This window comes from Thunnus maccoyii, chromosome 18 (genome assembly GCF_910596095.1).
Source record: "Thunnus maccoyii chromosome 18, fThuMac1.1, whole genome shotgun sequence".
Lineage (NCBI taxonomy): Eukaryota > Metazoa > Chordata > Actinopteri > Scombriformes > Scombridae > Thunnus > Thunnus maccoyii.
Genome location: NC_056550.1, coordinates 5,656,050 through 5,670,169, shown reverse-complemented (window position 1 = coordinate 5,670,169; position 14,120 = coordinate 5,656,050). Strand labels below are relative to the sequence as shown.

Genomic DNA, 14,120 nt, shown 5'->3' with positions numbered 1-14,120 from the left:
TCAAGAGGTGATATGCAAAACATGTTGGGAACCACTCATCTGTTCTACAGGGGTCAATATGCAGGATACAACTAACAGTGACAAATAATTAGCGAGCTTTTGAGGTGCTCAGTTCTTTGCTTCCAGTCTTTATGCTAAGCTAAGCTAACCAGCTTCTAATGGTGGTTTTATATTTACTGTACAAACATGAAGTGAGGTATCAATCTACTCAGCTCAAATAAGTATTTCCTAAAATGCTCAACTATTCCTATTATTAAACACCTTTGGACATGTCCTGAGATCTAATTAACCAAAATAATTTAGAAAGCACCTGTGTGAGAGGAACAGGGATGTGAAGGGACTTTAAAAGACTTATAAATACATTATTGATACAGTCATGTGCTGCCCCCTGGAGGAAGACCCTGAAAATACAAAGTTCACAACACAAAGAGAGGCTGAGGAGGGAGGGTTTGTATAGAACATTTATTTATTCAGAGCAGATGGCCATAAGATGCAGTCACTGCAAGCACACCACTGTCCAGTCACTACAACACACACACACACACACACTCAAACACACACACTGGTTTCATACAGTCAATAGCAGAGCAACACATGACACACACTCGGCCTCTCAAGCACTCGCATACAGTCACTGCAGAGCAGAGGAGACACCAGTCCAGCATCTGTTCAGATAAGCACAGGCGGAAAATCAAATTGAAACAGCTCCACTTTTTCTTTAGTTAAGAAAGAAAATGAACAGTACTCTTGCTCCACAACATATTCGACCATCTGTGTTTTTTCACCGTTTAGTCATCAGTATTTCACCATTGTAGTCTGACCCCAACCCCCCCCATGCCCAAACACACTTCAAAATAACAACATGAGAGATGACCAGAACGAGACCCGAGGAAGGAAAAGGTAAAATGTTATTTTTAACGATATGGGCCTATTTTAAAAAGCAAGAACGTCTGTAAACTGCAGCTGTGAGGGCGGGAGGATGAGTTGAAGTTAGGTTACCCTGCATTTATATGCTACAGAATAAATAGAAAAAAATAACATCTGCTTGGAAATTTCACACGTAAACATCAGGTTTTTGGCACCTGATTTTCTGGCATAATTAAATTTGACCTGCTCACCATAACAGAAAAATCAAGATGTGTGTCAGTCTGATGTTAGAAAACTCAAATATACACCTACACATTTATTACACATCTGGGCCTATAATCATAACTGACAATTCACTGATTAGTGTTCATTACAGGTCTGTTTTTTGTGAATCTGCAATTTAAAGTTATGGTTTCATATTTTGGGAAATTGTCCTTTTCTTCCTGAGAGTTAGATGAGAAGATTGATATCACTCCTCATCTGACTCTCAGCAAGAAATGTAAAACCATTCTTTTAATATTCTGACAAAATAGCACTTGAATACAGCCGCTGACTTGGGAGATCCAGATGTTCCTCTCGTACATTTTTGCATGTGAACACATCATGTTAAGTTGCTAAAGTTAGCTGCTAATTGGAGATTTTGTGTTTCAAACAAGTGGTGGAAATGATGTCACGTTGGTTTTTCTTCAGGTCTGATGATCTTATGTGTCAAATATCACACGTCATCGGTGACAGTGAGGGGAGGTGAGGGTGGGGCCGCGTCATTTTAATGATGACACATCAAATAACAAAGAAAAACAGAAGAAGAAGAGAGATCCCCATATATTGTTCATACCCATCTACTGTATTGTAGTCAGACCAAAAAATCACAAAGCAAGGCACATGTTTTAAAGGAAAAACAACATTGCATTTAAAATAATACAAAAATAATAAAAACTGAACAACAAGAATTGCTTGTATTATACACACTGCCACACCTGGACACAAATAAACAAAATGCTTCCTGGAAATGTCCCGACATGGTATCCTACAATGATTCATCAGCTCGGACCACTTAAGCATGGAGAAGCAAACTGATTCAACACTCAGATTAGATCTGTTAACTTTGAAAAATAGTCTTCAGGATGACACACACATCATAAATACACTTTTTCATTTTTTATTTTTGCAAATATCCATATATATAATCTCTATGTGATTCATAATTTAAATACCACAACTATTCTCTGAATTCTTAATTGTTTATATAAGGAGTGTGGCTGCTATGGGACTGAGAAACCTAGATTTGCTTTGGCTGGATGCAGTTTCTGGTTGGTTTTAGGAATTTAAAGGGGCACTCCGCATATTTTACACATATGGATCAGTTTACTAGTCTGGGTTAGTACCACTCAGCCTTTCAAAAACAGTTGTGTCTTCTGTGGCTCTGTCAAGTCTGAAAAAAATAACCCTGGTGATGTCATAGTGATGTCATCAGGGTTATTTTAGCTTGAGCTTGCAGACTGAATTCATATTAGAAAGCCTGTGTTACAAACTGGGCTCATGGAGTTTGAAAGATGTGTGTTTACCAGGCAGGGAGAGTCTAACAAAAGACACCACTGAGTTGCATTATGGGAAGTGTAGGCTCAAGTGACTTTCCCAGCTTTCTGGAACAACAATACTAAAACCGGAGTACCTCTTTAACACTGAAACAAACCATTCAGCTCCACAGATCTCTGCCGCCTTTCGCTCCATCTTAACACTTTTTTTTTTTTTTTTTTATCCCATGAACACACTGTCATGGCAACACACTGTGTAGTAACCATGGAGATGCCAGTGGGGATGGTGGGGATGATGATGTAGATTGTCATGGCAACACGGGGTGGGTGGTTGGGAGAGTGTGGGACATGAGAGATAGGGATGTCCACTGAGGTGTCAGGAAGGGTTTCAATCCTCTCGTACATTTTTTTTTTAAAACTGGAGAAAAAGAAATCAGGGACGTGTAAATTGATACACTATAACAGGGTCTTACAAGTAGGGATGCAGTATCACTATCATCACTGACCTCAGGTATCAGACACATGTGACCAATCCACATTAAATACAGTTATTTCACCAATGTTATCAAATTTCCATGATCAATTACATTCATTCATTCAAGGCAGGCTCCCAACTCATGTTACCTTACATAAAAATGATTCCATGCAGTGTAGTGTACAGCGCATATAAACAGTATTCAACCTTCCTTGGACACTTTCATAATTTGAACTTTGAACTTCTTTGAATTTTGAATCAAAGTTTAATGTGGACACTGATCAACAGAAAAAGTCCCTTTAATGTCAAACTGAAAACAGATTTCTAAGTGATGTGAATATAAAAAATATAAGTAACTTGTTTGCATAAGTATTCCCACACTTTAATATGACACACCTGAATTGGACTGGTGCAGCCAGTTGGTTTTAGGAGTCACATAATTAGTTAAATGGAGATCACCGGGTTTCAGTTGGTTGTGGTATAAATGGGGCGGCACGGTAGCTCAGTGGAGGATACTTTTCATTTCAATGTATGTGAGTGCTGAGAAATGACAATTAATCTTAAATACAGCTGTACAGGTCCAACTTCTGGTGTGTTTCAATTTCATTATATTGTGGTAAAACCTCCACCATGAAGACAAAAGAACATTCCAATTAACTCCATGAAATCATCATTGAAAAGCACAAGTTGGGATGGATGCAAGACAAATTTAAAGTTCAGTTAAATCAATCCTTGAGAAATGGAAATCACACTTAGCCAGCTCTACACAGATTTACAACTGTATTATACTCTTTCCATCTCCTCATGATGGAAATATTCTTGTATCCATCCTCAGACTTGTGCCTTTCAGTCACCTTTCAGTGTTCCTTTGTCTTCACGTCATGACACAGACGTATTAATACTACAATCAACTGAAACCCATTCACTACACACTGGTGATCTCCATTTAACTCTTATCTCCAATTATGTGACTACTAAAACCATCTGAGTCATGATTTAGGCTATTAAAATGTGCAAACACAAAAAAGGGATTTGTATTTCATATATTTCTATCATTTAGATCTTTTCTCACTTTGACATTAAAGGCTCTGTTTCTGTTGATCAGTGTTAAAATACCAATTAAAATCTGCTTTTATTTAATGTTGCAAAATAATACAACATGAAAACGTCTAAGGGGAGTGAACGCTTTTTAGAGGCACTGTGGGGATCTGGATCGGAGGAGGAAAAAGTTGCAATGCATCCCTACTTGAAAGTGTTCTTGAAAGTACTTGGACCAAATTGGTTTCTATAATAGCAAACTGAAGTTGTTGAATTTTCTCCTGTTGACTATTAAAAAGTTTGTCAGTTTTGTTTGTTGCTACTGTTTTAAGCAACAGCAGGTATCAGGAATGATTGGAAACACATGGCTCTGACTGTGGTGCACTATGTGAGGGAGTTTGGAGCAGCCAAGCCCAATCTGACCTTTAACCCCCAAGACTCTTCCTCCTGAAAAACTGGCCAACTCTATTGCCTCTCCCTTGCTTAAACCTTGTAGGCATTCAACCCAAATCCCTTTAACCGCATCCTGAAATCCCTTCTCCAAATTTTCTGTAGTGCCAACTTTACCCCCGAGACCTAACATCTGCTTTCCAAAACCTGCTGTAGCCTTACTGCAGTTTCCTCCCTCCCTCCCCTTCACTCATTTAAATGTATATTGTGCAGGCTCCCGTGTGTGTGTGCAAGCTGGCTGCATGGGTCATTGTGCTTCTCCTGTGTGTGTGTGCGTGTGTGTGCGTGTGAGTGTGAGCGCGTGCATGCATGTGTGTGTGTGTGTGTTGAGGATGACGATGAGGATGCAGCCAGGAAACTGAATTTGATTCCTGAAATTCCAACAATTCACTAACCTGATGCTCACATACACACACCTGTCACACCCTCTCTCTCTCTCTCTCTCTCTGTCTCTCACACACACACACACACACACACACACACACACACACACACACACACACACCTCAGGAGCTGAATAGTCTCGTTTTGGTCACAGATAAAATTTTCCACCAAGTCATTTACATCGTCACAACACCAGAGGTCACCATTCCACACAGAACCAAGACATCAAACCAAAGAGCTAGAGATTCATATTTATCGGTATATTATATATTACTGTGCTAATGCAGGACTTTTTCAGTAGATATAAACTCTCCATGCTTAGAATGTACACATACCATACTATGATTCATTACACAGTTGGTTTTTCAATCAGTATTAGTTTAGTTTGTTATTTGTTTGCCATGATAGCTTCAAGAGTCCACGTGGAGTTCTAAAAGACCCACACTTTGATTGCAGTCTCCTCCATTTTGTTGCATTTCTTCATCTCTCCATCTTGTGATTTTTTTTTGTTTTGTTTTGTTTTAACTTTCTCTCCCCATCAGTCGTTTTTGGTCCTTTTTTTCCCCCCTCTCTCTTGAAGCGTCTCTCTCTTTATGTCCATTCTTCATTCTTGCGCCCTCTCTGCCACGTGTCCGTCCAGGCCTGTGGCACTGCTCCACCATCATGTTTATCATCAGCGGCAGGAGATGAGAGGAAGAGAAGAAGAAGAAGAAGAAGAAGAAGAAGAGAGGTTTTCCAGAGCAGCGATGGATGGACAGATGGACGGACGGCACCGGAGATGGGAAGAGTGAGAAGTGGATGGGCACGGCAGAGAGAGAAGGATGAAGAGAAGGAGAGATAGTTAGAGAGGCATATTGCCCATTGTGCCATCTGAGTCACTCCTGGTGCAGCGTTGCCATGGAGACATGCTGACTGGTTTCTATGGTTACTCCAACATGGCGTCCAGCTGGTCGGCCAGGTCATCGAACATGCTGCCGATGTCGTCGAGGATGCTGACTGTTGTCTTCTGCTCAGCCACAGAGCTAAATGCGCACACACACACACACACACACACACACACACACACACAAAAGTACAAGTTATACCAGCTGATGGGAAATACTTGAAATCTTACGTTTAACGTTTGGGCCTGTAGTTTCACTGTAGTATGTGCTGGCAGCAATAATGAAAAGGTGGAGCTAACTGAGCTTTCACTCCTAACTGTTGCTACGCCTGTAAAGCTTTACATTCACTTCACATATGCAGTTTACAATTATAACAGAGGAAGAATTACCAATTAAAATTCTTATTTATTTTTAAAGCAATCTCCTTGATCCAGACAGAGGTAAGCAGGCTTCTCATCCTCGGCAGATGTTATCAGCTGTAGCTAGCTAGCTTATTAAGCTAACATTAGCGCCGTGAACTAGTCGAACACATTGTCTCTATAAAGGTAGACAGAAGCAGGCTTCTCTTTTCAGAATCATAATCTGTTTATTAGCCAAGTATGCAAGCATACAAAGAATGTGTCTTGTGTCTTGGTGTTTTCTCCCACAAATGCAAAAATCAATAAAAATAGAACAAGAGTAAGTTTTAAATTAAAGTTTAAAATCTATTTACCGCTTGGAAATTTCTAGCTGGCAACCAATGATTTTGACACCTGGCAGATTTTATCAGCAGTAGCTTTCTAGCCAATTAATCCAATATTAGTTCCGTAAATTGGTTTAACTCATTGATTGTATATGAATATGGATGTCATTTCAGCTCTCCAAAATTGAAGCCAAAACATCTCGATCGCCCCCTGGTGGCTGGCTGCAGTATAGGTCATAAGTCCCGCCCTCTCCGTGTTAGCGGATAGAACATGAGTCAAACTTAAAAGTCAAAGTACACGTCAAATAGCCTAAATTTTTCCCAAGGATGGTTTCTGTCATTGGTAGTTCTTATCACATTACCACCATGAAACTAGAAGCCTTTGAGTATGTTTGAGTGTGTAATGTGAGTATGGGAGTATTTGTGTACAGTGTTTGTGTGTGTGTGTGTGTGTGTGTATCCTTACTCTTCATGCCGCAGTATCTTATCCTCCACTGCCTGCAGCGCTGCAGCCAGCGACGCACTTGTCTCCTCCAACTTCTGATGCACTAAAGAATCCACGGTAAAGTCTGTCGACATAGGAGTCGGCGCCATGACCCCGCCCCCTGTCATCCCACTGTCCACTGACACGCCCCCGATGGAGGAGCGAGGAGGCTTGACAGGTGGCGGGGTTGGGCTGGGAGTTGCAGGAGTCTGAGGAGTCTGGGGTGTCTGGGGTGTCTGTGGCGTAGTGGGGGTCTGCGGGGTGTGCGGGCTTTGGGAAGACGGGCTCGGCGGCTTGGCATTTGGTGGGCTGGGGGTGTTGGACTGGGGGAAGGAGGGAGGTGAGCTGGTCTGTCGGGTCACTGCGGTATGCTGCTTGACCAGAGGAGGGCCCAGAGTAGGGGAGGGTGGGCTGGTCATGGAGTGGATGAGCTTGGCCGGTTTGGGCGCCGTGGGTGGGGGAACCGGTTTTGGCGAGACCGGTGGAGGGATCTTCTTTCCTTCCACTACAGACATAGGGGAGAGAGAGAAGAGCAAGGCTGGGTTACTGACAAAAATCACATAACTTCAAACATAACCATTCTGTAGCTCCTGGCTCCCAGGGGCCTCAAAAGGCCAAGGTTTACTGTGTGTCATTTTCTGGTTTATATCAAAGTACAAAGTACATGCAGCTTCATGTGTGGAGGTTGGTGAGGGGACAACAGTTTGTTTTAATCTTGCCCTGGAAATATGGATTTCTACATGAAACTGAAACAAAAGTTTTTCTGTCTTCCTCCGATGGGATTTATGGATTTCAAGTGGATTACTTCCTCAAAAATGTCAAAGCAGTATTACATTTGCTGGTATCTGCATCCTATAGTATGTATGACCTCTTTGTTAGATGTTCCCTGCTCTGATAAGTTGTAGCTTAGTCATCTTTGTTATGACTGTGACACGAAAGGGATCAAAATGCTTAAACCAAAGTGCTTTTCAGGTCATTGAACAGTGTCTGAAACCCTCTTGACCCTGCACCATTTCTCTAACTTTAATGCAAAGGTGAGAGTCAGAACTTGTTCAACACTATAATACTTTCAAGGTGAGTGTACCCTGTTATCCCCATTTGAGTGATGACTGACTTGGCCATTGTGTGGCCATTCAGATGGCTGTAGCCACATTTATCTTCTGATGTGGTCAGACGACACGCCTTACATAGTCGTTTGTTTTGAGCATACTGACTCTTTTACAGGCTTGTGTAGCTTAAAGGCTAAAGTATGCTTTAAACAAAGTGCTTGTTGAGAGTCTGAAACTCACTCCTCCCACACTTTTCCAATGTCAGAAGTTGAGCTGTTGTGTTCGACAATTGTTGCACTTTCTGAAACTGACAAGCACGTCGACTTCACACGGCAATTGGCCAGGTGTGTGGAGGTGAGAAAGTAAGCAGGGTTTGAACTCTCAAGCTCTCTTTCTTCATCTTCACACAACTACTTCTGTCACTTTGTGTGGGCACAAACAAGTGTGTGCTGTTATCCCCATTTGTATGATTCATTGCGTCTCGCTCTGCTCACTGACAGCCGGCTATTCACCCCACCTTCCAGTGTGGCGATTTGGAACAGCTGTAAACACTTTTGCATTTAGATATGTTCAGACGGTACTTCATCCAAACTAGTTTGTTTGAAGCAAACTTATTAACAGGATGAGAGAGCTGTGGCCTATATGAAAGACATACTCTGCTGATGTAACCCGTCACTTTTTACTTGTCCCAAAAGCAAAGCACTAAAAAACTTGTGTCTTTTGTCCCCCCTATTCTAATCCACCACCACCACACACACATACTCTCTGAGTACCTGGGCTGCCCGGTGTCCCAGGGCCTGGCAGAGGGACTCTTTTGTTGGAGACAGCCTGTGGGGGGGTCTGTGGGCCTCCCTGTCTCTTTATCTGTGCCACAATAGGCTTGGGGGAGACTGGAGGCTTTGGTTTCCTCACTGGACCTCCTTCACTGACCATTGGACCTCCTTGGTCTACACTGTTCCTGCGAGGAGCAGCAGTCACTTGGGGCTGATGTTGAGGTTGATGTTGGGGTTGCGGCTGCTCAGTCACTCCAGCATCAGACACCGGGCGGCGTTTCACCGTGGCTGTGCCGTTCTGATAGGGGACTGGTTGTGTGGTGTTCGGTGCCCCGCTGCCCACAGGCTCTCCGTTAGCCCCCGTAAGATCTGCAAAGCCCTCGGGCTCCTTGTCGCGGCTCTTGGGCCGTCTTTTGACGGTGGACGACTCCTGGAGGGTGAAGTCGGAGCCGTTGGGGTGAGGCTTTGAGCTGCGGGGCCGTCGCTTTAAGGTCGCAGTGGCTTCCACCATGGAGATGTCCTCTTGCGTGTAGCCACCGTCTCCCTGGGGACCCTCGCCATCACCCTGCAGACAGACACAAAATACACACTAACGGAAAATTCATACATTCGTGACAAGTGGCAATTTTTGCACAAACAGTCAAAAACATTGACAAAGATACATGGATCACACAAATAAAGCTTACAGAACACAGAAGCTTCACTATGGATTTGTACTACATTAGCTCACATTTGATTTTAGAACATTACATTACATAGATAGATAATGTATATTAAAATAGATAGATAGATAGATAGATAGATAGATAGATAGATAGATAGATTGATAGACAAACATGTATATAGATAGCTACCTGTCCTTCTCCTCGACCCTGCCGGCGGATGGTCAGGCTTCCCTCCTCTGCAAATGGCAGGTTCTCCGATGAACTGCCACTGCCTCCCGAGCTGGGGTGGGGTGAGGAGGGAGGGTGGGGTGAGGAGGAAGTTACAGGTGGAGGGGCAGTTTCAGGCTGGGTGGAGGGGGAGGGGAAAGCGGAGGGAGTTGGCTGGTCGCGCCTGGCTGCCGCCACCAGTTCGGTGACCGGCCCACTGATGGTCCGTCGTCGGTTCACCACTTCACCATCCAGACCAATGGCATCACGTGTTTTCCCCACCTGGTAAACACACAACCATAGCATTGGTTGACCATGTTTTAGCTAGTAAGTTTGATTCTGTCTGATGTGTAAATATATGTGGACAATATTTCTACTATGACTCTCATACCTGCAGGAAATTCTTCTGCAGCGCCATCCCTTTGGCTCCACCTCCTATAGAAGACATCTCCAACATGGCGGCAATGCTCCTCACACTCCCCACGCTGTTTGTCTCCACAACACCTGTCTCCACGGACACCCCCAAGTCACTGGCCCGCCGCTGTTGGTGGTAAGGCACGTCCAGCATCCCACCCGTGGTGGTGGGTGCCAGCGGCTGTGTGTTTGCATCTGTCAGATTGGAGTTGGAGCTGGAGATGGCAGAGCTGGAGCGTTTGGGCGGTGGTGGCGGCGGGCCTTTTTTCTTCTGGCGCAGAGCAAAGGACTGTGTCTGGTTGCGGTTGACGTTCTTTTCCTGGTTGCGGACGGAGTGGCTGCGGCTGACACGGTGGGTGACTGTGGCGTATTTACCTCCTTCCCCTCTGACAACGGCCGAGCTCTGACCTTCCGCTACCTCCTCTTCTCCTTCTCTGCCTCCTCCTCTTGCTCTCTCATCACACTCGCCATCTGAGGCAGCATATCGGTTGAGGCTGTGGGCGCGTTTCTTCTGGAGCGCTGATGGTTCTGCTCCATCTCCCTCTGCCAGCTCTGCCTCCGGTGGGAGACAGAGGAGAGGTACTTGTGGTTGTGCGCTCTCCCTGACCTCCATGACCTGCATCTGTGGGTGGTGCTGAGGGTGTGCCTGGTGCTGCGGCTGGACTTGAGGCTGCTGCTGCTGCTGCTGCTGCTGCTGCTGCTGCTGCTGCTGCTGTTGGGGCGGAGGCTGTGTACTCGTAACTCCGCGGTGGGTTGGGGACTGAGGGGGTTGTGAGCGCGGTGAATGAGGTCTGTCCCCCTGGATAAACTGAGGGGATGGCTTGGGTTTGGCTTGCGGGGAAGCTGTGCTCTGGATGGAGGAGGTGGAAGAGGAAGATGAGGTCCTGGTCTTGGTAGGGGTGTGAGGGGGTGTGTAGGGAGGTGCAGGCTGGGAGTGGGAGTGGGAGTGACGGTGTTGGTGTTTGCCTTGAGAAGATACACTGCCCCTGTGGGAGGAGGTGCTTCCCTGGCTGCTCTGCTGCCTCATAGTCCGCGCTTCCTTCTTAGGTGGCCCACCACCACCTCCTCCTCCTGTCATCACCTCATCATGGTCTTTACTGAGGCTGCGGGTTCGCTGAGCTTTGACCTCCTGAGCTGGCTGGGTCATAGCATTCTGTAGCTCGCTGCTCAACTCGCTGTCCTGGAAGGTGCTCATCTTTGGAGACATGACCTCTGAAGACAGACAAAGAAACTTCAAATTAAGAAGAATATTCATCTTTATAGGACACAAGGTCAGGACTGTCCTATGAGAGAAATAAAACTCTGAGGGAAAATTAGATAAGACATGCACATACTCATTAGATTTAAATTAAATCTCATTAAAAGTTTATTATGCATCATCTGTTAGCTCACCGTCTGCGGGCGGGCTGTCCATCGACATGACTTCCTGCTGTAGCGTGATTGGCGGGGGCTTCTTTCTGAGGGAGCCCCGCCCTTCTGAACTGCGCTGCATTTCAGCCAGCCGCTTCACTGCCAGCATCAACTTCTTCTGATGACCTAAAACATTAACAGATTGGAATTTCATTTCTTGTTTCATTAAAATCATAAGGAGAAATTCAATGATTTCAAATATTTTTATCAAATCATGTTTTCTATTATCATTTAAAAATAGATATTCCCTCAACTTAGAATGTAAACATAGTCTGCAACTATGGACCCCAGAAACTATTAATTAATATGACTGAATACATAGATTAATAATAATGTTGGTTTAATAATAAAAATGGAGTGTAAAAAATATATAAAGCTTTCTACTTTAATAAGTAGAAAGCTTAATAACACTTTAATAAGTTGGTCAAAACAAAAGCAATTAAAACACTTTTTCAAAATTAAAAACATTAAGGCTTAATTAATTTTACTTGTCTAGTAACCTTTCACTAGCTAATTTTATTCACCAACTCCTTGATTTTCCTTTTTCGCTCATCATTTATTTCCCTTTTCACATTCAGCAATAAAGAAGACTGTGTGGCTAGCTAACTTAACTGAAAACACTGTAAGCTAAACACACTGAGCACCAGCAGACAGCATTCAGATAGCTACCTGGCTAAAGCTGACTTTGGTCATAAAACTACACATGCAAACTGCAAGTGCACATGATGTTAATCATTTATATACTGTGTCTCTACATACTGCTGTAGCATCACTGGATTAAATCTTGTAACACTAGCTAAAACATTTAGTCTGCAAGCTAGCGCTAACAAAGTTAGCTGGTTAACGCTGGTTGGAAAACCACAGACATCATGCACTTTTCCTCATAACATTATTTTAATCTTCAAGTGCATCTCTCTTGTTTTATATTTACTATTTATTGACGTAACCATTTATATTTTTCACTTGTCTTGATAACCTTTAAATTTTGTCGTTTTTGGGGCTCCATATGCAACATGTCCACACCACAACTCCTTATAAATTTTAGAGCATATAAATGCTTTCCCCAAAAACACAGTCTAAACCTAACCTAAATAACTAAAGTGTAGCTCAATAATAGCAAAGGGAAGGGAAGCCTTCCTTTACTGCAGCATGAAGTGCTGTCTATGGTGCTGAACTTGATGGCAGACATATGCAGTGCTTTAAAGGTGATGCTGTAACTGCTAAGGTGGCTATATGTCCTAATGTAAAAAAATGGATTTATGTGGACAGAGTACATCTGTCTGTCTTACCCAGTTTGGTGATGCCTATTTCCTGCAGGTCCTCCCAAGTGATGTCCGTGATGAAGTCGATGTTCTCATAACCATTCTGCACTAACACTTGATAGTATTGGCTTAGACCAATAGCAGACAGCCATTCTCCTAGATTGGCCTACAGGAACACCAGAAACATGACTGGTCACCAGGCTAGCTGATGCTAACTCAACTGGTAGCTTGCCTTTGAAAACGGACTTAGACTTATAACCAAGTCAGCCAATACTCACATTTTTTGATCAACAAAGAAAAATATGGTAGACACTCATAGTTTTAGCAGGACAGTAGTCACTATACCAGGCAAGCATCTATAGATCATTAAACCCGTATGTGTGTGTGTGTGTGTATGTGTGTGTGTTTTCACTCACAGGTTTCTGATCAGGCAGCCACTCTGTTACACTTAGCTTATTAATCTCGGATGTCATCTTCTTTCTGTGACCTGGTTTAGTTATTCCAATAGCTGTCAGATCCTACAAACACACAACACACACAAGTAAGATACAGCAGTGGCATGTGTAGGCTTTTCCTCCATAAAGTGCATTAAATTCTCCCCAAGACTCCAGCAATCTCTCCCTCTTTCTCTCTCTCTCACACACACACAGAGGAAAACTTGCAAGAAACAAGAGACAGCGTGACATCTGATGAAAGCGTTTGCCAGATTAGAGAAAAAGAGCAGAAATGTAAATGTCTCAAAATTATAAGAAGAGCAAGGAAAGCAAAAGCAAATGTCTGCGGTGAAAAGGAAGCACTGTAAAGAAAGAATCAGCTCGATTCTCCAAAATTATGTAAATCCAACTCTAATTTTGATACTGATTACTTCCTGTATCCTTGATACAGACTTAAATAGCTATGCTAAGTGAAATCAAAAATGATAGAGTGCTTATTTATTTGGAACTGTGATTCATTAACAAATAAAGTGCATCATCCCATCACTGTCTATTTAGTTTTGTTTTTGTGTACATCGGTGGTAGTTGTGGTGGAGACACAAGAACACACTTTTGAAACCATACATGAACATTCACAACACTCACCTAGATTGGAGCACACTTACACACACTTGGTTGCATAACCTATAAATAATCTGCAGATGTGACACAAACATACAGTAGGAGGCCAGGATTCTACGACATATTTCTAATAATAACTCAGCGAAGTTCTGAACCCCTCAGCATGCACAGCTAAACGGAGTGTACGTATAGATACAAATAATTTATATATGCTATAAATTATTTGTATGTAGGTGAGCGTGGTAGATAGCATTGGTCTACTTCTCCAGAACAGGGAGCAGCAGCAGCATCAGCAGCAGTGTTGAAGGTGAGGGAAGGGTCAGAGGGTTGTGTGGAGTGGATATACTGTAAACATCTGCTCTTTGGTTATTTTTTTCATCAATTCAGTGGAGAAATGTCAAAAACCAACCAGGGCTTATTTTTATTTTATGATTAAAAATAAAATAAATCAATTGTATTTAATTGTATTTACTATTTTTTTGCTTC

At 43.1% G+C, this 14,120-nt stretch overlaps 1 protein-coding gene across 11 annotated transcripts in view; it reads right to left on the bottom strand.

The window, feature by feature from the left end:
- Window positions 1–1,690: 1,690 nt before the first annotated feature.
- The window catches only part of caskin1 (CASK interacting protein 1), a 115,266-nt gene continuing 102,836 nt past the window's right edge, over window positions 1,691–14,120 (bottom strand). For 10 of the 11 annotated variants that reach the window (XM_042392669.1, XM_042392664.1, XM_042392670.1 and 7 more), the window contains 8 exons: window positions 12,996–13,097; window positions 12,607–12,745; window positions 11,300–11,443; window positions 9,885–11,119; window positions 9,476–9,775; window positions 8,622–9,210; window positions 6,782–7,304; window positions 1,691–5,771 (listed from right to left, as the gene is read on the bottom strand). In XM_042392669.1, coding sequence (XP_042248603.1) covers window positions 5,675–5,771; window positions 6,782–7,304; window positions 8,622–9,210; window positions 9,476–9,775; window positions 9,885–11,119; window positions 11,300–11,443; window positions 12,607–12,745; window positions 12,996–13,097 — 3,129 coding nt within the window. In that variant the 3' untranslated portion in view covers window positions 1,691–5,674. The remainder of the gene's footprint in view (window positions 5,772–6,781; window positions 7,305–8,621; window positions 9,211–9,475; window positions 9,776–9,884; window positions 11,120–11,299; window positions 11,444–12,606; window positions 12,746–12,995; window positions 13,098–14,120) is intronic. The other variant, XM_042392666.1, reaches the window with a different exon arrangement.